Here is a 23,056-nt window from a genome sequence, read left to right as displayed (position 1 = left end):
CTAGGGGCGCCTGGGTAGCTCCATCAGTTAAGCGCCCGACTCTTGGTTTGAGCTCAGATCATGATCTCACAGTTGAGGGATGGAGCCTCCCTGCCCCCCCCACCCCTGCCCCATACTCCCTCTCCATGCTGGGGGTGGAACCTCCTTAGGAATCTACCCCTACCCCTCCCTGCTCTTAAAAAGAAATAATTGAAACACAGAAATGACCAGATGGGATAAAATAGCAAGACCGAATTACACACTGCCCAAAAGAAACTCACTTTAAATATAAAGACGCAAGTCCATTAAAATTAAAAAGATGGAAAAATAAACACCATGCTAAAGCTAACTAATACCAACTAAATATGTGAAAATTACTTGGCTATAAGTAGTGTCAGTCTCCTGGCTAAATTTATTTATGTGAGAAACAATATCTAGGGGGCAGGCCATGTGGATAAGTGAGAAATCTCTATACCTTCCTCTCTATTTTGCTGTAAACCTTCAACTACTCTAAAAAAAAAAAAAAAGAAAGAAAGAAAGACAAGGTTTTAAAAAACCCACAAACCAATACCTACAACTGTTTCGGTATCTTCTGTCAAGCACACTGTTATGCAATTGTCCCTTAAGCATCATCCAAGTGATGTTTCGTAGATGTGGTAACTGGAGGAGAGATGAAACTTCCTTTTGTTAGGGTGTGGTGACATTTTAGCATGTCTGCTGAAGGCAGTCACATGTTTGATGGGAGGGTGGACCTCAGCAGCACTGTATGTGTTGTTGATATCCAGAGCCCCTCGTGGGAAACACTGTTATTTTGCCCCCGGGGAACACTGACAAAATTAAGTTGGCAAATGGTCTGTGACTGTGAAAGGCTTTTCCACAGAAGTTGAGAAAGGGGGAAAGATTTTGCGGGGGAGAGATTTTCATTAGAAGTCTCTTCAGCCCTGGCAGTGAGGCAGAACCCGGGGAACATTCTCCAACACAACAGGGGCCCTCACAGCATCAACTGAGCTGAGTCACCGAGTCACTGGAGATGGCACCAATGACTCCAATGGAACCGAGGGGCTCTGCAGCTCCTGTCCCCAGTGTGACAGCAGCTGGCCCCATGCTGGAGCAGAGTGAAAATTCCATATGATGTTTCCCAACTCCTGTTCCTGAAATTAAAGATTCTCCTGACACCCTGCACTCCCCCACTGAGGACAGATCCCCCGTGGGTGAGTTTTCCAACAAATACAGAGTGAACTGTTTTTGTTATTTAAAAATTTTTCATTAATACTTTAAACTTTTGAATAGCTTAAGGCTCACGAGAAGCTGAAAGTAGGCTACAGTACAGATTGCCGGTAGACCAGTCGTCAGCTTTCCTTAATGAGAACATCTGAGATAACTGTGGAGCATCGTCTGAAGCAGCAAACTCATACTGGTCCAATACAATTAACTAAACTGCAGACAATGTTGGCATTTCACCAGGATTTTCGGGCACCTTTTTTTGGAGGAGAAGGCTATCTAGACTAGGAAAGCTTATCACACGTATATATTTGGGTAACTGTCACAATCAGGAAACAGAACTAGCCCATCACTGCAGAGAAACCTCATTTTATACCCCTTGGTAGTCAAATCCTCCTCACAACCCTGCTTCCTAGCAAACTCTGGTCTCTCTTCCACCACTATGATCTTGTCATTCGGATAACTTTCCAAAAGTGGAATTGCACGTAGTGTGTCTTCACGCGGAAACCGTGCAAATTCTCATATTGAGAGTTCATTCCTTTTCACTGCGGAGTGGTTTTTCAGCGGCTACTGCACCACAGTCTGTTTCTGCATTCACCCATTTAAGAACATTGGGGATGTTTCCAGTTTTTACTAATATAAATAAAGCTGCTATGAACATTCGTGGAAGTTTTTGTGTGAACACAGGGCTTCCTGTCTCTAGTATAAATACCCAGGGGCAGGAAGCTGAGTTATACGTTAAATAAATGTTTCATTTTAGATGAAACTGCAAACTTTTTATCAGAACGGCTGTACCATTTTACATTCCTACCAGCAATGTGTGAAAATTGGTATATTTTTGCTTCCTCTCCTCATTGGCATTTTTTCAGGGTTTTATTTTAGCCACTCTAACATATGCATAGCGGCATTTGTCTGATTGCTGTTCATGGTGTTTCTCTCCCATCAGGCAGTCAGTTCTAGAAAGTTTGGAGATTTGTCCTATTTATGGCCTGACCAAGGGGATGCTCAGTAAACATGTGCCACCTAGCTGAGAGGATGAGGGAGAGAAGAAAGAAAGGGCGAATCTATAGGCGGAAGGGAAAAGCTAGAAGGAGGGGTGGGGAGAGAACATGGGAGAAGAATGAAGAATCTGTGGGCCACAGTGTTGGCTCGAAGTCCAGGCTACTGTGTTATCCGCAAGACCAGATTGTGGGATTCTGCAGGCGTGAGAATATTTCTGCCTCGGCCTGGACCCCTGCTCACGAAAGGATAGGCACATCCCTTAAAAACAAATGAGGGCGTCAATGGCGGGTGGCCTCTCCGTTCTTGGGTAAGGTCACACCTACCGCCAGGAGGGGAGAAGGAGCACCTCTTTTCCCTCTGCTGCATACAGGCGGGCGCCAACTTTGCACAGACTTTTCCTTTCGTGAAGCCCCTTGTTTTCCTTCCTGTTTTATACTGATGCTTTTTTTTGTGGGTGACAGGAGAGAATGCATTGAAGGCAAATTATTTAAACAAATGTTGGGTGTGGCTTCTGCACATACCTGGTGCCCCCTAAGAAAATGGGAGAGTAGGTTGTTTTGGATTTCTTTCTAGTGCCTGTTACCTCTTACAGGAGCGCTTACTCATTCTTTCACCTGAATACACCACCTAGCTCAGCTCGAAACCTTGTACCCTCACCACATCCCACCAAATCCCTTCTCTCTTCAGAAGGCATAATAAGATTTACTGTATTATCTTCCCCATTAGCAAATACTAATATTCTATTTGGGGGATTTTAGGCAGCAGCCAGCAAGGGGGCATTTTTCCATCCATCTCATAAACCTTTGAATTCCTGAAGCTGGATCACATGGATGGTTCTCCATTTTGCCTACTTATGAAGTAAGCCTCACCAACAAGATATAGCCTTATACTAGTTCTGTTTGCTGTGTTTTTCTACCAGAATAAGTTCTTCCATGAAATAACTTTACATGAAAACACTTGATTTATTTTGTCTGACATCACATGCTTTGTATCACATTTGGTACAAAACACTCTGAATTCAAAATTTGTTTTTTAGAATTTTATTTTATTTTTTATTTTTATTTATTTATTTTAAGATTTTATTTATTTATTTCACAGAGAGAGAGAGATAACAAGCAGGCAGAGAGGCAGGCAGAGGGAGAGGGGGAAGCAGGCTCCCCACTGAGCAGAGAGCCCGAAGCGGGGCTCGATCCCAGGACCCTGGGATCATGACCTGAGCCGAAGGCAGAGTCTTTAACCCACTGAGCCACCCAGGTGCCCCTAGAATTTTAAATAATAAATATATTCAGCTTCCTGGGATTTGGCAACCTACTTAAAAAATTTTTTTTCAGGGACTCCTGGGTGGCTCAGTTGGTTAAGCCGCTGCCTTCGGCTCAGGTCATGATCCCAGGGTCCTGGGATTGAGTCCCACATCGGGCTCCTTGCTCAGCGGGGAGCTTGCTTCTCCCTCTGCCTCTGCCTGTCTCTCTGTCTGCCTGTACTCACTCTCTCTGACAAATTAAAAAAAAAAATCTTTAAAAAAATTTTTTTTCAAACATAGTTGGAGGTACGCTAAAACTACATATTTCAGAATTATTCAACTAATATTTATAGTGAAATGACGACAGGCAATTCACCGTGCTAAACTCAGTAGGGGTTACAAAGGGAGACGATGGAAACTTTAGTTAAATCACATTACACAGTCCATAGGACAGGGATTTTTAAATAACTATCTTAAGAGGATTTTTAAAAGTTTGATATTTTATTATAGCTTTTTCATTGTACTTGGGTCAGCTTTTTTTTTGAGATTTTATTTATTTTATTTGAGAAAGAATGAGAGAACACATGGGCAAGCAGGGGGAGGGGCAGAGAAAGAGGGAGAGAGAGAGAGAATCTCAATCAGGTTCCACACTCAACACGGAGCCCGAAGCAGGGTTCTGTCTCATGACCCTGAGATCACGTCCTGAGCTAAAACCAAGAGTCAGATGCTTAACTGACTGAGCCACCCAGGCACCCCAGTACTTGGGTCAGCTTTAAATCAATCCTCTATTCATCATAATGAAGTAAGGCAAAGACTTCAAGTTAATTCTTCATGCCAAAATAGGTGCTCAAAGCTACTGTGAACTGGAGACCAAGCATGTGTAACAAATTCCAAGTAAACATGTTTTTCCGTAGGTAGGCAGTATTGACCACAGTCAAAGCTCTCCTTCTCTGCAGACTCTCTGCTCACTCATTCTACCTCTCAGTTCCCCTTTCATCCTGGTAGGGAAAGTGCTCAAGAGTATAATTTATAAATTAGATAGAGTTGAATGGAGCCAAATCATATAAAAATTAATATTCTTCTTGGAGATACAGGCATATCTTACTTAAAGAAAGGTCTTTTGAACTATTGAGTTAAATGAATTCATCTATAGATAATAACCAAAAGTAAGTTAAAAGTTCTAAAAATACCACTAACCTTGAGGGTAAATACGACACTGCATGTCGAAGATGACGACACGAAGTATACTAGATGTGCAAAGAAACTGTCCTATGGCCATCAGAATCGATGCTGTATTAACTATGCAAAGAGGACTCAAAACTAAGAGATTTTTATTTGTTTTTATTTTTTATTTACTTATTTGACAGAGAGAGAGAGAGAGCACAAGTAGGGGGAGCAGCAGAGGGAGAGGGAGAAGCAGGCTTCCCACTGAGCAGGGAGCCCGATGAGGGACTCCATCCCAGGACCCAGGGATCATGACCTGAGCCGAAGGCAGACGCTTAACCAACTGAGCCACCCAGGTGCCCTGAAAAAAGAGATTGTTAAAAATCATACCTACAACCTCTGGTTTTCTCCCTGTATTTGAGCTCCAGCTTTCTCATTTACCAGTGTATTTCAAGTCTGTAGCGAAGTGTCTGACTCAAGGGTGAATGACTGATGAAAAGCTAAAATCATTTAAAGGATGCATACAGGCTTCCTGCGAGCCCATATGGACAACTACATATTAATTAAGTAAGGGACAGACTGCAGGAAATCTCTGTTAACCATAAAAATAGAAGATCTTAAAAGAATGAAGGAGAAAATTTCTCTAATTAGCAGTCACAAAAGTGACAGAAGTCGCCTCAGTAACCGTATTTGCTCTGTTCTCCAAGTCCAATGCCCGTATACAGTTCCTGGCTAGAAGATGAAATTGTCCAAATTAACTCCAGACCCTGTGGTTTTGTAATTTGGGGACTATGGAATTTTAAAGAACAGAGTCCTCCATATCAGGACCAAATGGTCTGTGGAAAGCAACACCATTCTTGCAAAACCACTGTGTCATCTGAGTGATGGGATCTATGACTCTAGCAATATTAACAAAGGACTTGAAGCGTTGGAAAATTTCAACTATCCTGGGAAATCCTTTAGAGGAAGCCAGTGATATAGATACAAAGTGTTGGCGGGGGGAGGGGGATTCCTCCACTCTTTCTTGCTCTCGAAGTGCCTTCTCACCCACTGCTCACGATTCTGCTGATGAGGTTCACGCTGTTAGGAGAGCAAAGAAGGATATTTTTTAAGCATAAAGAACTAATGGACTAAATAATAAAGAGACTGGAAAGCCATAATTAAGATGGTGAGATCAGAATTAAAAGGGGAAATTAAACGAGAAAACAAACCCAAAAAGTGAGAAATAAGAGAACGGAAAGTTAAAGATCTAAACAATTTCAAAATGGAAGGTGAACTATGAAATGCATGCTATAATGAAGCATCAAATAGGGACTTTTATTTTATTTTTAAAGATTTTATTTCTTCATTTATTTTAGAGACAGAGAGAGAGACAAAGTGTGAACAAGGGGAGGAGCAGAGGGGGAGGGAGAGGGAGAGGGAGAGAAAATAAAAAAGACTCTGTACTGGGCGGGGTGCCCAGGCTCATGATCTGGACATCATGACCGGAGCTGACACCAAGTCTGAGGCTCCGAAGAGTGAGGCACCCAGACACCCCCAAATTGGAAATTTTAGAAAGGAGGCTTAGAGTCATCTCTATAAAAGGCTAAGAGACCTAAGATTGACCTCGGAGCTAGACCGTGAGAAAGAAAGTTTAAACTTCAGGTAATTGAATTTAGAATTAGCACCAATAAACATAATAGGGAAGGAAGTAGATAGAGTTAGTATGGAAGGTTAGGGTAGTTCTGAGAGGCCCGCAAGATTTCCAGCCAGATACGCGGCACGCCCTCTAGTGGCTAAGAGGGAGAAATATTTCCCTCTCAATACAGATCCCTCTCCCGTCCCACTCTTTCATGTCCCATATCTGTCTTATTTTTGCTTAACAGAATATCGTTTTGCTTAGTAGGATCATTTGGAAAAGCCCGTTTTTCCAGACATATGCTAACAAGAGAAGACAACTTTTGGAACAATTTCTCAAGGTGAGGTGAAGTTACTGTAATCAAATATGGAAGATAAAAGTTCACGAAGCAATAAAAGAGCAGAATTTAAAGCTATTCACATACAAAACTCATCGTACAAAAGACAAGAAAGGTGGATTGGCTCATTTTAACTCTGAACTAGCATTCATTTCAGTGAGAAGTCATTACTTCTGAGAGGAGGAACAAAAAAGCAAAATAAGGTGTTTTTCCTCTTCAGAAACCGAAGACTTATTAAGTAGTCAGTCATTAGAGAGATTTTTTGAGGGAGTGATTGTCAAATTCACCCAGATCTAATATTCATTTGATTGTGTATCATTTGCTCAGCCGAAATGGTTCGGTTAGTCTAATTTTAGTTGATTATGCCTGAAAGGTAAGAGAGAAAATTCTGCATTTATCATCAGAGAGTGTGTACCCCAGTGTGAGATCTTCAAAGAGAGGGGAAAAAGTACTATTGACAGTGCAGTGTGCTGGGTGCTATCTCTTCATTGCCACTTTTAGTCCACAAGGCACTTCATAAGGCTAGAAATTATTATCCTCACTTTATCAGTGGGAAAACAGACGCTTAGTAAGTCCAAGTAATTTGGATCTCATTCATTCATACACATGTAGTTCTTAAAGTGATTGCAACAGGTCTCCCACAATTATTGGCAATAAAATGCTGTCTCCTTAGCTTTTCTGAATATGAGCATTCACTTATAAGAGCAGTTTTAAGCACTAAATATTGTGAAAACATTTTACGAATTCCAAAGCATTAGATAAATGTATGGTATTATTTTGCTCATGAATATTTAATGGGGCTATTTAAAAATATTAAGGAGGAAAGTGGTTCAGTTCAGGCTTGCATCCTACATTTGTAGATTATTCCCCACATTTCCCCCCAATTTTTTTTTGTATTATGTCGATTCCATACCATTAGTCTCTAAAGGTCCAGAGGTCTTAAACTTTCCAAAGACATACAGCCTTATCGGTCAACATTTCTCAAATACCTAATTCATGTCATTTAATTCATTTTAGTATAGTCCTTTTTAATATTCCCTTTTAAAATCCTTTTAAAAATTCTATTATACTACCTCTAGACTAATTTAAAAAAAAAAAGTAGCATGTGTTTGTTGGCGAAACAGAACAGGAAGTAAGGAAGAGACTAGTGAACGTAAGTGGAAGGCCTATGTCTGTTGGGCTGTGTTTTACAGTTGCCCATGAACAGTTTGGAATCTTCCATAAAACTTGTTATGGAAACCTGGCTATCCTCTGCCAGGAAAGTAGTGTGCCCCAAAGCTCGTTTCTTGGGGAATGTTGTTCCACCACTGCATGGTACATTGGGAAATGTTTCATAGAGCATAAACTTCTTTTGGACTTTCAGATGCATACATATATTTTAAAGACTCTGAGAAGTTCTGTAGAAGCCTGTTTAACTTTGGAACAATTTTCCATGACTTTTCGTATTTTCCGTGGAACACAGCTCTGACCGGGGAAGCGCGGGATGCTGTCATCAGTCTATTTGATTATCTGTTTTCTGCTCGTGACGTATCAGTTTGACCATGCTGGATTTGGATACAACTGTCAATCAAGATGCTGTAGGGCTAAGATGATCAAACTAAGATACAAACTGGATTCATGGTACAAATTTATGGAAAAAAGTGAATGAATAAGCTTTTTATAAAGCTCGATTTATTCAATTCAAAGGACTGACATTTATTCTGAATCCTTCCATGATTTATTTAACTTTTTTAAAGATTTTATTTATTTATTTGTTACAGATTGAGAGAGAGAGAGACAGGCAGGAGGAACGGCAGGCAGAGGGAGAAGTGGACTCCTCACCGAGCAGGAATACCAATGTGGGACTCAATCCCAGGACCCTGGGATCATTACCTGGGCCAAAGGTAGAGACTTTAACCAACTGAGCCATCCAGGCACCCCTCCTTCCACATTGTAAAGTGAAATGTTGGTGATAGGAGATTTTAGTTGACTCAGCTATGAGCTTCCTCACAAGTCTAGATCTCCATCATGGCACAGATAATATCTGTTTTTTGCTCACAATTCTAAGGCCAACACTCCAGTGCAGAGCCTGGCTCCAAAGAGGCTTTCCATAAAATTTGTGAAATAAATAGTAGTTGCTCTAATTAGTGCTCTATTTGACAAAATGTATAGTCAGCACCCCTATATTGATCTAACTGTTTCTAACTCGGAACTGTTGGAATCACTGAACTAGGTGAAAAGTCAAGTTTGCTAAAATGTATCTATGGCCGCAGAGACAGTTCTTCTACAGTGTTGTCATTGGGAGGCAGCTACCCCATTAAGCGTTGCACATCCAGCCCCTTTTGTATTCTTGAGAGGCCCTGTAGCTAATTTTAATTGACAGAGTGAATCCAGAAATGATATATGTCGCTTCTAGGTCAGGTCTCTCTCCCTCAGCAAGGTGCATGCACAGGGCCATGATCTAGGAATGATGGAATCACAGGATCTTGGGGACCTGAATCACCTTAAGAAGAAAAGTCAGTTACCAAATGAATCACACACATCGAACTACTAAATAAACATGAAGTAAACATTTTTGTGTTAAACCACTCATATTTGATATTTGTTGTAGAACCTAGTGCTAGCTAACATCAATGTATGGATCCACACAAATATCCTTTCAGAGGTATAGACTAGAAGCCTATCACCAAAAGGTTAAAATTGGCCTTCTCTCAGTAATAGGATTAATGGCTTTTGTTACTTACTTTTTCAAAGTTACCATATTTTCCAGATTCCCTTCAGTGAATAGGCATGACTACACATTAGGTTTATAATCGAGGGAAGAGCACAAAGAATATATAATATGTTTGAATGATTCCAAACTCTAAGGCCTCTTGTTCTTTTGTTATGGGGATCCTTCTTCACTCCCTGGACTCTTCAAGCCTTTTCTTTGTTCTGGACCTCCAAACCGGGCATATGCCCATCTCTAGTCAGAACTGATGAACTGAGGAATAATCTCCCAGAGGAGTCTGAGGAATAATCACAACCCAAGTTCTCTTTATGCCTCTCCAAAATGGTGGGTACTGCCTAGGGGAGAAAGACTGCTTGGGTCATTGTACTATAGGTGGATCCTTCATTATTTCATACATATTTGTAGCTTTTTATTCTGAAATAATTAGAAACCTAAAAAGAATAGATTTTTAAAAACCTTTCACCCAGAGTCCTCAAATATTATTATTTTGCCATATATAAATTATCATTCTCTCTCTGTAGATAGATGATGGATAATAGATAGATAGATAGATAGATAGATAGATATAGATGGATGGATGGATAGACACATGGATGATAGATATAGTTGAATAGATAGGTAGATACATAGAATTGGGAACCATCTGAAAATAATTTAAACAAAAAGTTGAAGACATCTGGCACTATTCATCAAAATTCAATTTATAATTATTAACTCAAAGGTCTTGAAAAAGATAATTATTAATTCTGTGATTTCACTTAGAGTAATTTATTATAAGGAAATACTTATAATCACAACAATGTTTATCATACTAGAAAACAGGAGATGGCTTCTGTATCCAACAATAAGTTTGAGTGAACAAATTGTACAGTACAATTAGGTACAATGCAATGACCATACTTCCCTATGTCCTTCTGTTTGCCACTCGTCGTTGGCCTCCATAGCCATTAAGATGAAGTTCAAAGGTTTTAATAGGTTTCCATCTGTGGCCTGCATCTCTCTCATCACCACTAGGACTCTCTTGATCCTGCCAGAGACTCCTTCAGAGAGAGTGATCACCCAAGATACCCCGAACCTCATCCAGCTTTGACGAATATTGGTGTCATCACCTATGTGTTTCCCACACTTCCTGCATTAAAGATCACGGCAGGGACCATTGGACATGGAGACTCTGTCCTGCCTTTGGTCTCAGGCAATCCTGCTAGCCTAGGAAACAGGTCATGCGACATGACCAAGGGCAGAGGTGAAAGCCTGGGCTCTTCAGGAAGGTCTGCTCACTGTAAGAGCAAACTGACTTAGAATATAATCAGAATCCTGCCGGATTTTCAACAGATAACCTACCCTAATTTCAAAGATAGAGTCAATGTCTCACAATTATACATTCGTAAGAATTCCTAAGAGAAGAAGAATGTCATCTTTATTCTTAGTAACATCAACTGAAAAAGGAGATTCCCTGAATCCACCAATGCAAACTTCTAAAATCCCTCTATCCCTTTCTAGTCTGTATATTCACCTTCCTCACAAAGAACAATGAAAACAAATATATTATTCCGTAATTTCCAAAGGAAATTGCTTTACTTTGACATCTCAAATTCAGACAGTCTGAAGTAAAAATAAACATGAAATCTCAACTGGGAAGTGTTTGGGATTATCGTGTTTCTTATACAAATACTTGGATGGAAAATCATGGAAATCGATAAAGCAGTTATGAAATAAAAACAAGTAAAGTTAACCATGAAATCTGCCTCATAAATATTACATACATTTCATTAGGTGGATAAATTCTGAGAACCATGAAGGAAACCCTCCAAAATACAGTATTTATTTAAAAGACGATATAGTTTATATTGAAGACACACTGTTTGAAAGAGAGAAAGGGCTTACAAATGGAATACAAAAATGCAACATTCTTAATCCATTTGACTGGACACATCAGTACGGAATCTCTTGCTTCCCTCAAGGAGTGTACAAGATACCACACAAACATTTAATTTTATTTAGTTTATTAATATGATCCAAACAGACTTAGCTTAAGAAATGAGGAAAGGACACACAATGAGATTTGGCTGAACTACACAAAGGGAACCTAAAAAGTGACACGATTTTCCATTGTTGACGACTTTACTAAGGAAAGTTAGTTTATTAACTAATATAAAAATAAATCTACCATAGCAACTATGACTCAAATTGAGCCAGGATGCCTCACGCGTGACACCCAACGTGGTCAGTGAGGTCCTACAGGGACCTCACACCCTCCTAGGCTGGCTCGAATTACTGGGCCTTTGACCTGGAACCTCATGAAGGACCCCTCACAGCACAGGGTCTGCAGCCAGCCATGTTTTCTCCTCAGCCTACAATCATTATATACCATTTCTGTGCTTCCCATAGCTTCTTTCTTTTTAGAAGGTAACAGAGCTCAAGAAAAAAACTCACCTGGCCAATGCTGGGTGGGGAAGGAAAAAGAAATTATTTTAAGATGGGTTTGGGGTAGTTTGGGAGTACTAGTAGACCCAGATAAACCGAGAGGCTAGAAGCGGTATCACTGAAACGCACTGAGGTCAGGGGCCCATCAGTTTTTCACAGAAAGGGCGGAGCTGGATTAACACTGAAGGAAAGAAAGGACCATTGTTACACTGGGGAAGTCACACCCAAAGAATAATAAAGAGGATGAAACGTGGGACAGAACGTACTTTCTTTCACATTTTTAAGATGAAAGCATTTTAAGAAAGGAATCTGGAAGCCAAATCACCAAAGAAAAAGTGAAATAATGGTAATGAGTCTTTAAATAAAATGAAACATGGAAGGAAATGAAGAACTCTTTCCCTGCCACCTGACTTTGTCCAAATTGTTAAAAAGGTTGCGTTGAGTCGGTCTAGTTTTGCTTTATTGGCAGCAGATACATGTGATCAGACCTATCCGAGCAAAAGAAGAGAACCCAGTCAACATCTCTCAGGTAGGCGGGGAAGGATGGACGCAGAGAGGAAGGGAGTGTGTGACCGAAGTTCTCCACACACCTTGGTTCTCTCTTTGTGCCCACAGTGTCTTTAACCCACAGGCTCGGATCACAGGAAACATCGTCCCCAGGCGCAGAATGATGACCATAAGCGTGTGCTGTGCAGCAAGCTACCGAGTGCCACGAAGCCCACGAGCAGCTCAAAAGAGCGATTTCTGTGCACGGAAGAGGAAGAAGAGGCTCCACACACCAAAGGCTCTGCTTTATACGGTCTTTCCACGTGGGGAGGTAATGCTGTCATCCCTTGAATCTGAAAAACCAAGCAGTAGACAATGCCAGTGACGGGAGAGGTCTTGCTCAGCTCCCCCACGTGGGCAGGGCGGAAGCGGTGGGTGGGAGTGGGTCGCCCAAGGAGTCAACCATCAGGGACTCGGAGCCTTAGGGATGCGGAGGGGCGCGGGGCAGAGAGCCACATGCGCCTTTGGGAAGGAGAGATACGAATTCAGCTCTGTTGCTTTCTGAAGCTCTCATCCCATCCTACTCCTGCTTCATTCCGACCTTAGTTGATCAGTCAATCTCCCTCTTTGTAGAGGGTAAAATCAGGACTTCTCAGTCAACCCACGCAGTGATTGAACAAATAAATTATCAGACATATCAAAAGACAACTGAAACACTGGATTTATGGATATTTGTCTGTTCCTTAGATTTTACCTGTTGGGGATTAGGTAAAATGTGACATCTAGTTTCTTCAAAGATGAAAACAAAGTAGGGCTTACCGACCACTCTGCATTGTCTGTCTTGGAGCATCTCACGTTCACCGGCAAGCTAAGGACAAGCTTGTTGAAGGAAAGACCTTCCTTTTTAGCCCATTTAAACTTATTCATTGCGTCCATGAAAGAAAGGTTTTTATACTGCTTGGGGCTTTTGATAATGAAAGGCCAGGTCCTGAATTTAAAATAACCACAATTAGTCATATTCAAAACAAAAGCATTAACATGTCTCCCTTACTTTTCAACATTCTAAGACAGACCTCATACTTGTCCGAATAAGGAGTCTTTGGAAAAAAATGAAATTCCTTATTTTAGTAGCAGATGGGTACTACTCTAGACAAATAATTTTGACCCAGAAAGCTTCCCCCAGCCTCATAATCCTTTGCTTATTTGTTCTGGCTCTCCTTAACCATATGCCTGGTACGTGTTCCGTTTCGCAGAATTTTTTTTTTCGTTCTGCAGAATTTAACGCTAATGGTGTAATAAAGAAATGTTACTGTAAGACATGGAAATTTCAGTTCCATAGAGTTGAAAAGCCTGACCCCTATGGGCTGTCCTGTTTTGACTTGCCTAAGTGATAATAAATTTTAAAAAATCTGAAACTGAACTAGCATTTTTCAAATTTTACTGAGAAAAAAAAAAATACTCTGCTGAAGATAAACTCTGGCTTCCACTTGCTGTTAAAAAACAAAACAAAACACGCACACATTAATGGCCAAGAAAGAAAGAAGAAATCACAGAAGAATGACACAATCTGCTTGAAAAGCCACTCCTCCAGTGATATTTTTCATGAATATAAGTTTTATGTTATTGATTCCTGAAAAAAGAAAAACTGTTAGGTAGTGTTGGCCGATCACAAAGATTTACATGAACTAGTCCATGAGTCTTCTCAGAGATTGTCATGGGTCACCAGCAGGTATTTGATACCCGTAACAACCCAAGAAGATGGTCCAGGAATTACCGATTGATTAACCTCCCCCTGAGGAATTTACACTTACTATATTTGATCTTCAAAATTTCTTTTTAAAAAATATTTATGTATTTGAGAGAGTGAGCGAGCACGTGAGCAAGTGGGGGTTGCAGGGAGAGGAGAAGGGGGAGGGGACAAGCAGGCCTAACTGAGTAGGGAGCCAAATGCAGGGCTCAATCCCAACACCCTAAGATCATGACCTGAGCCAAAACCAAAAATCCATGGCTCAACAGACTGAACCACCCAGGTGTCCCTACAGTGTCCTTTTAAGTCCGTGGAAAGCTACAGGTAGGTTTTCTTAAAAGTCTTATAATCAAATATTAAAAATAAAATTTGCTTTTCAAAGAGATAAGGTGTACATCTTTAAAAAAAGAAAATCAGGGGGCGCCTGTGTGGCTCAGTGGGTTAAGCCTCTGCTTTCAGCTCAGGTCATGATCTCAGGGTCCTGGGATTGAGCCCCGCATCGGGCTCTCTGCTCAGCAGGGAGCCTGCTTCGTCCTCTCTCTCTCTCTCTCTGCCTACTTGTGATCTCTCTCTGTCAAATAAATAAATCTTTAAAAAAGAAAAAGAAAAAGAAAATCAGTTTCATAACCAATGCGAAACACCTGAAGGAAATAATCAGCCTGTAACCCCCAGAAACACCACAAGGTGACACTAGAATCCATACTAAAGCGCTAAGGGACCTTAACCCCAATGCGTTTTCCACAGCCTTGCTGGAGAGAGTGAATAGTGTATTGTACATAGATGAAATCTTTGAAAAAGTTTTGCTGCTAGAATAAACCAGTAAACTAGTACTTTCTTTTTTTTTTTTTTTTTTTTTTGAGATTTCACAAGGTAAAGTAACTGAAGTAGTATAAACACACTTGTAAATTTACTATAAGTGTATGGAAAAGGATGTAGAAAAAGTTCACATGTTCAGAAACAGCCTGACTAGGGCTGGTGACAGGGGCTGGTGATCCTCTCTTAGATGGAAGCTAGACTCATACTTATTGTCTCCTCTGCATTCCTGCTGACTTTGTCCAGACCTCTATCTGTAATGACATCACAACAACAAACCTCCTACCCCTTCCAGCCTATCCTATACCACATTTCTGGATTACTCCTGGAGAAGATGGAAAGAGAAATCCTAAAGAGGTAAATATTTACCCTGTGTATTTTTCCTTTAAACACTAAGCTTTAAACCAGAAACAGGTAACTTGAAGTAGCAAGTCTTGCTCTCATGGGGACTGGGAGTTGGTTAGGAATATTGGGAATGGTTTAGAAATTAAAACAGTTACATTTCTTTACATCTGAGCAGTGTGTAAATGTCTACCCAGATGCAAATATAAATAAGAAGGTATTATTTGCGTATCACTGTAGTTGATAAAAACAAACTACATTAACATCATGACTTAATATTGGTGAGCAATTTCCCTTTGTAAATTCAATCTAATTGACAAGTTCATTTAAGAATATATAGGAGAGTGAAATGAACTTAGACTACCCGAAATAATTTTGGGAAAAGAAACAAATGACAAAGTTTTGGCATTTACATGGTCTTATTTCAAGACTTACTATAAAACTATGATAACAAAGTGTGACATTAGAGTAAGGGTAAGCATGAACATCAGCAAGACAGAATTCAGAGTCCAGAAATAGTATATGATCCAATTGCTTTCAACAAACATTTCAGGGTAATTCAATGGGAAAAAGGTACTGTAAACCTTGGGTAGGGGGGGACAGGAAAAAATCTTCATAACTTTGGGTAGGCAAAGACTTCCTATACAGGATGTCCAAAGTAAAAAATAAATAAAAAATGATAAAACGGGTTTCAAAAAAATACTGTTTAAAAAATGGAAATGAAAATCTTCACAGACTAGGAGAAATTAGTTGTAAAAATATATCTGACAAACAGCTTATATCTGAAGTATAAAGAACTCTTTAAAAATATAAAGAACTCTTACAACTCAATAATAAGAAGACGAGTAATCCAACAATGGACAAAAATTTGAACAACTAAAAAAGAACATATATAAAGGACCCAATAAGCATGTGAAAAGAGAATCAACATTGTTAGTCATAAGAGAAATGGAAAATAAAACCACAATAAGATACCACTCCATACACTTAAATAAAATTTAGGAGCTCTTATACATTACTGGTAAGAATGTAAAAAGAAGCATCATTTTGGAAAGTACTCTGAGAGTCGTAAACAAATCCAGTGATTCCAGCAGTCCATGCTAGCCCAGAAAACGGAAAACATGTCTGTACAGAGACGAATACAACACTGTTCATAGCAGCTTCCTTCGTGATCGCCAGGGACTGGACACAATCCAAATGTCTTTCAACTGGTGATTAAAAGAGGAAGAGATGAACACAAGGGAATATGACTCAATGATAAAAAGGAGTGGACGGCTGATACACCAGCAGAGATGAATCTCAAAAACATTCTGAACCAAAGAAGCCAGGCACAAAAGAGTACATACTGTAGGATCCCATTTTTATAAAACCTAGAAAAGATCAAACTAACGTAGTGCTAGAAAGCGGATTGGCAGCTTCCCGGGGCTTTGTGTGGGAGGAGGGATTGTCTCCAGATAGCAGAAGGGAACTTGTGGGGGTGATGAAAATGCTCTGTATCTTGTCCGTGGTGGGGGTAAGTATGTATATGCATCTGAGAGTGGGTGCATTTTGTCATGGGTAAGTTCTACCTCAAGGATTTGACTTTAAAAAAAAAATAGTAAAACAGAAATAAAAACATACCAACAAGCCAATGGGAAAAAAAAGACAGTATCATGTCATACACTTTATAATCTAATTGTTGAAGAAGAAAGCCAGGAAATCTGACCTAACAAGGTATAACTCCTAATCCTTTCGACACTCCAAGACTAGAGGAATGTTGGGAAGCCCCCAGTAAAGTTGTCTCAATGATGGAAGAGAAACTTCTGGGTCACAACAGATTTAACCATATGACGTAAAGCCTCGGACATTCCCCTCTGGAAAGGGACTTGGTCCCAACCAATTAGAAAACTTCCTCAGGGGCAAGGGGGAGGCAGGGAACATCTGGCTGGTGCCGTCAGTGGAACATGTGATTCTTCATCTCTGGGTTGAGTCTGAGCCCCAGGTTGAGTACTTAAAGGTTGAGCCCTAGGTAGAGAGTACTTAAAAATAAAATCTTTGAAGGGGCACCTGGGTGCCACCCTAGGTTGAGGTCCGACTCTTAGTTTCAGTTCAAGTCATGATCTCAGGGTCGTGAAATCAAGCCCTGCATCAGGCTCTGTATTCAGTACAGAGTCTGCTTAGGACTCTCTCTCCCTCTCCCACTGCCACTCCCCCTGCCCACTCTCTCTCTCTAAAATAAATAAATCCTTTAAAAAAAACTTGAAAGAAAGAGAACTTCCTCAGTAGATTTTCTTAAGAATATCTGAAAAAGGAATAACCCATCCTCTGTAATCCCAGAGTATATAGTCCCACCTCTATATGTCTATCCCCACAGCCCTTTACCTCAAAATATGGTAAAGTGTGTACTTAAAATATGTCAGCCAAACCTCAAACTGTGGTGTGCAGAGACAGAGGGCTACTGTCAGATTTGCTTAGAAGGTAGACAAGAATTCACCCATATTTTATCAGAGCAAAGATCCGTTTTAGACAGAATTAGCTCAGCATAAGCAAGAAATGACATAACAAGCTTGCAAACATCGAGAAAGAAGAAATTATATCATGTTTCATGAAAAGAGACAGAAAAGGCAGACTCTAGAAGAAAATATAAACCAGTTATACCAGAGAGAATTCCCACAAGTGTTTCATGTACTAAGTTTATTTAATAAGAACATACATTTAATTAAACAAGAGCTCACATACAAAAATTTAAAACAACAGAATGAGATGAAAAGGGAAATAGTAGACCAACGGAAATAAATTTAGGCTAAAACAAATTTAGCACCAAATAAATTAGAAAAAAGCAAGAAGCAGAAGAACACTTCCAAAAAATTATGAGAAAACACTTGTGAAAAATTCCAAATAGATTAGAAAATACTTTGTAGATATAATATAAGAAAATTTTTTCCCTGAATTGAAAAAAAAAATATATGTAATAAAAGAGCACCCTGTGTTATAGGAAAATTTAATGCAGATGTTGAACACTAAAATATGTTCAGTTTAACTTATGAATTCTACAGGTAGATGAAGAATACCACCATTCATCCAAAGAGAGCTCCCAAGGGGGAAAAAGTGGTAGGGCCCCAAAATGTTATATCCAGCTAAATGCTGTCCAGATATAAATGCAGAAATTCACAAATATAAAAACAACAAACAACAAACAAACAAACAAAAAACAAACACAAGGCATAAAACACTTGGAAATCCTTTTTTTTTTTTTTAAGATTTTTATTAATTATTTAACAGAGACACAGAGAGAGACGGAACACAAGCAGGGGGAGCGGGAGAGGGAGAAGCAGGCTTCCTGCTGAGCAGAGAGCCCAGTGCAGGGCCATCCCAGGACTCTGGGATCATGACCTGAGCTGAAGGCAGATGCTTAACAACTGAGCCACCCAGGTGCCCCTTGGAAACCCCTCTTGATGAACCAACTTGGAAATAACATTCTGATGAATAAAATGAAAGAGCTCAGAAATGTAGAAATCCTGTAAGATTAAGGATTACCGCTGAATCTATTAAAGTCTAAAAGTTGCATTAAATATTGTGGGAATTTGGTTTGCGAAATAAAGGGGAAAATTTAAAAACTCGAAAACACAAAAATTATAATCTAAGTGATAAATATTTGGAGGTATGGAAAAGGGACGTGGGGTAGAAATGTGAAAGTATGAATGTCCTCATCCTTTATGATCTGAAGTCAAAACCTGTAGTGAAACAAATGTGTGCAACATTTTAATGCCTTCTACAATCTCTATTCTCAACATTTGAGACCCTTTTATAAAATATTACTTCTTGTGGTTAAAAACAATAGAAGCAACCATGTTTATCTGAAATTCAACAACTGTTCAGTTTTAGCTTCATATTTTTATATACATTTTTAAAAGATTTATGTATTTATTTATTTGACAGAGAAAGACAGCCAGCACAAATAGGGGGCGCAGCAGAGGGAAAGGGAGAAGCAGGCTCCCCGCTGAGCAGGGAGCCTGATGCAGGGCTCAATCCCAGGACCCCGGGATCCTGACCTAAGCCGAAGGCAGGTGCTTAACCGACTGAGCCACCCAGGAGCCCCATGTTTTTATATAAATTAAACGAAATTACGATTTAATGTGTTATTTGAAACAGTACAATTATAAGTACAGTACAATTTATAACAGCAGTTTACTCATCTTTATGGCAACACCCCCACAGAAAGAGCTCTGTAATAACATTCAATTAATGTTAGCACTGTTTATTTCTTTTTTAAAAAAACATTTTATTTATTTATTTGACAGAGAGAGATCACAAGTAGGCAGAACAGCAGGCAGAGAGAGAGAGGAGAAGCAGGTTCCCTGCTGAGCAGAAAGCCTGATGTGGGGCTCAATCCCAGGACCCTGAGATCATGACCTGAGCTGAGGGCAGAGGCTTAACCCACTGAGCCACCCAGGCGCCCCAGCACTGTTTATTTCTAGCAGAATTTGAGGTGATTGCTTGTGCCTTCTTTTTGAAACCTTTTTTTTCCCCCTGCCTTCCTTAAAGCCCTTATCAAGAATAGAAGATTTTTACACATTATAAACATGAAGGAATTTTTCTTACAAAGAAAAATTACACAGAGTTCCCTTGATTCTTTTCTAGAAATCGAACAAATGACATCAAGCTTTCCATCACATAAACCCCACTGAAGGTACGGAGAAAGGGTCAATGTGTGGTGCGGCAGAGAATACAGAATTTATCTAAACATGCGATCTAGTCTGTTATCTGATCTTTTAGAAGTCTTTCCGCTTTTCCTTAAGCCGTGCCAGATCTGTAGGAGGCAGAGGGAAATCACAGCCCCTTCAACAGACAGATCTGAGACAGGATGTAGTTATCTCTACTTTTCTACCAGCTCTTCCTCTAATCCTAGGATTGTTACAGAATGTTTAAAACAAGACAGTGCACCTAACTAATCATTACATGAAAGGCATGGGATAGGATAGTAGGGGTTATACATTATAGGATATTCCCCTTGAATATTCTCTTCAGTAAAACAGAAAAAAAAAAAAATCATCCAAGCCATTTCTCTTTCTGGTCTTTTAGCCAGTCCCTTGTTGGTCTGGCTTTCAATAGCATCTATGCCAGTGCAATGAATTCACTTGAAAGTCTGATTTAAAGCCTAAACATGGGGGCACTTGGTAGCTCAGTGGGTTAATGCCTCTGCTTTCGGCTCGGGTCATGATCTCAGGGTCCTGGGATCAAGCCCTGCATCGGGCTCTTTGCTCAGCGGGGAGCCTGCTTCCCCCATCTCCCTGTCTGCCTCTCTGCCTACTTGTGATCTCTCTCTGTCAAATAAATAAATAAATAAATAAATAATCCTTTAAAAAGTAAATAAATAAAGCCTAAACATGAACTTTACAACAGAGGCTCCTTTTCACTCATACTTTTGAAGAATAAATAAATTTAAACCATGTAATTAAGTGGTTTTATGTGGGTAATGATGTCTCAAAACTGGCTTGGTTCTGGGAAGCAATTCTTAAAACCCAACTTCTGTATTTCCTGGGTGAGACCAAAGGTGCGGACTCTAGCAGAGCTCCTTAGAACTTGGGACTGGAGCATTTTCAGAGGATTTACACAGGTTGAACACAAAAGAAAATAATTAGGCTGTAGAATGCATTTTGAATCATCACCTTATGAAACAAAGAGTTTTGAATGTCCATTTCTTTTCAACATGCTATCAGATTAACCCTTTAAAGGGAAAAGTTTCTAGTCAATATACTAAAAAAAATTCTAAAGGGGAAAAAAATCTACTAAGCCTTATTAGGAACAAAATTGATACTTTAAGACTGTAGGGATGCCTGTGTGGCTCAGTGGGTTAAGCATCTGCTTTCAGCTCAGGTTATGCTCTTGGGGCCCTGGGATTGATACCCATGCTAGGGGGGTGTCCCTGCTCAGTGGGGAGTCTGATTCTCCCTCTCCCTCTGCTCCTGCCCCCTGCTTGTGCTCTCTCTCAAATAAATAAATGAAGTCTTTGAAAAAAACAAAACAAAACAAAACAAGACTAGACCCTAGTGTTTTTAGAATGACATTTTATAGACTGTTTTGATAGTCATTACCATTTTATTTTTTTGCATATGTAATTATTTACTTTGAATAAAAAGGCAGTTATCTATCTCCCTCTCTATCAGAGACACAACAAACACTATCTCCTACATTGATTATACACCCTCTGACGTGAAATAATAGTCTTTGAATCCCTTGATGGTTCCATTTCCTCCTACAAAATTGGGATTGCAAGTCCTACTCTACCAATTGGAAGTGTGTGAAAACAAATTAATTAAAATTATACATAGAGAAATACTTTATGAACTACAAATGAATTTACATAAGCATTTTTTTATTTGAATTTTAGTAGATACAGACTTCTGTTCTGCTGGTCATTGGGTTGTCTGAGGAGGAACTTACAAGAACATATTTACAGATAGTGTAATTTAAAAAGACAAGAGCTCTTAGTTCATCATTCACAATCTCTATAATATTTCGGAATAAAAAGTAGATCATAATTACATGCTACTTCAATGAATGCATTCGACCACATTCTCATTATGTGTTTTTAATCCTCTCCTTAAACATATCCCCTCGAAAATCTATGTGTACCTTTCACCTAATTATATCAGTCTCTTTCATTAGAAAACTCTTCCTTATATTAAAACAAAATCTATGCTCCAAAATTTCCACCAGCCACCCTAATTCTTCTTTGTGGTATTGTTAAGAATGAATAAAATCCTTTTTTTCTACATTGACCTTAATATATCCAAAGCAGAACTTTCCAATTCTTCTTCAAATATGTTTCCTCACAGCACATACATCACTATTTTCTCTTTCCTCTTCTTTTTCCCTTATCACCTCTCTGAGATGCCGTCAAACAACGAGTCCAGTGTGTGCCACCATGAGCAGGTAACCTTCTTGTAACTGTTTCTCATCAGCTCGATTGCCACCCCCTTGGTCCCGCGTGCATTCGCCTCACAACACAACACAACTCAACCTCGCCATCACAACAGTCTCCTGGTTGATATTTATTTTCCCAGCCTGGTCCTCCTAGAATCCTTTTTCAATTCAGTAGCCAAATCAACCTTATTTCTATCCTACAATGGCTTCTTTGCACTTAGGACCCAAAGTCTTTATGTCACTTATAAAGTCCCATGTGACCTTTATGTCGCCTATAACATCCCTCCCGCTGTCAGGCCTCCTCACTTACTCTCTACCATATTTCACTCTGTTCCAGCCAAACTCACCTTCTTGCTGTTCTTTGAACATGCTACTTTCATACCCACCCTAAGGTCATTACACTGGCTTTTTGGAAAGAGTATACTTTTATCTTTCCATGGCTGGCTCCTCATTACTTAGGTCTCTACTCAAATATCACCTCCTGCCATGGATCAAATGTTTGTGCCCCAAATTCATATGTTGAAATCTTAACACTCAGGTGATGGTATTAGGAGCTGGGGTCTCATCCCCTCATGGGATTAGCACCCTCATAAAAACAGCTTGAGAAAGCTCCCTCCCCCACTCTACCCCGTGAGGTTACAGTTAGAAGATGGCCATCTGTGAGAAAGTGAGTCCTCACCAGACACTGAATCTGCTGGCGCCTCGATCTTGGACTTCCCAGCCTCCAGAACTGTGAGCAATAAATTTCTGTTGTTTATCAGCTACTCTGTCTGTGGTATAATGTGACAGCAGCCTGGACAGACCAAGACATCTTCTCAGAGACGGGTTTACCATCCAACTGACAACAGCTACACACTTTCTTCACTGTTGCAATTGTTTTCATAACATTTAATAATACCTGAAATTTTGTGTTTATACTGTTTATTACCCCTCTTCCACTCCAGAATATAATCTAATCCCAAGAGGGCAGAAATAATATAGATCTTGTTTATTATTTTATCTTAAGTAGTTTCTATGATGTGCGATTGTGCAGAGTGAGTGAACATAGCAGGCCTGAGAATTCCTTC

The 23,056-nt window shown here is 39.8% G+C and overlaps 1 protein-coding gene across 2 annotated transcripts in view; it reads right to left on the bottom strand.

Annotated features, from left to right (window-relative positions):
• Positions 1 to 4,796: 4,796 nt before the first annotated feature.
• Positions 4,797 to 23,056, bottom strand: part of MOXD1 (monooxygenase DBH like 1) — a 99,712-nt gene continuing 81,452 nt past the window's right edge. Inside the window, exons 11-13 of one of the 2 annotated variants that reach the window (XM_080806243.1) lie at positions 13,001 to 13,169; positions 12,286 to 12,534; positions 4,797 to 5,686 (exon numbers count right to left, since the gene is read on the bottom strand). In XM_080806243.1, coding sequence (XP_080662369.1) covers positions 12,334 to 12,534; positions 13,001 to 13,169 — 370 coding nt within the window. In that variant the 3' untranslated portion in view covers positions 4,797 to 5,686; positions 12,286 to 12,333. Of the gene's footprint in view, positions 5,687 to 10,019; positions 12,535 to 13,000; positions 13,170 to 23,056 lie in introns of those variants that run through there. The other variant, XM_080806242.1, reaches the window with a different exon arrangement.

This window comes from Martes martes, assembly GCF_963455335.1.
Source record: "Martes martes genome assembly, chromosome: 6".
NCBI classification, from domain to species: domain Eukaryota; kingdom Metazoa; phylum Chordata; class Mammalia; order Carnivora; family Mustelidae; genus Martes; species Martes martes.
The sequence above is the reverse complement of the archived record's forward strand: the minus strand, read 5'-3'. Positions and strand labels throughout refer to the sequence as shown.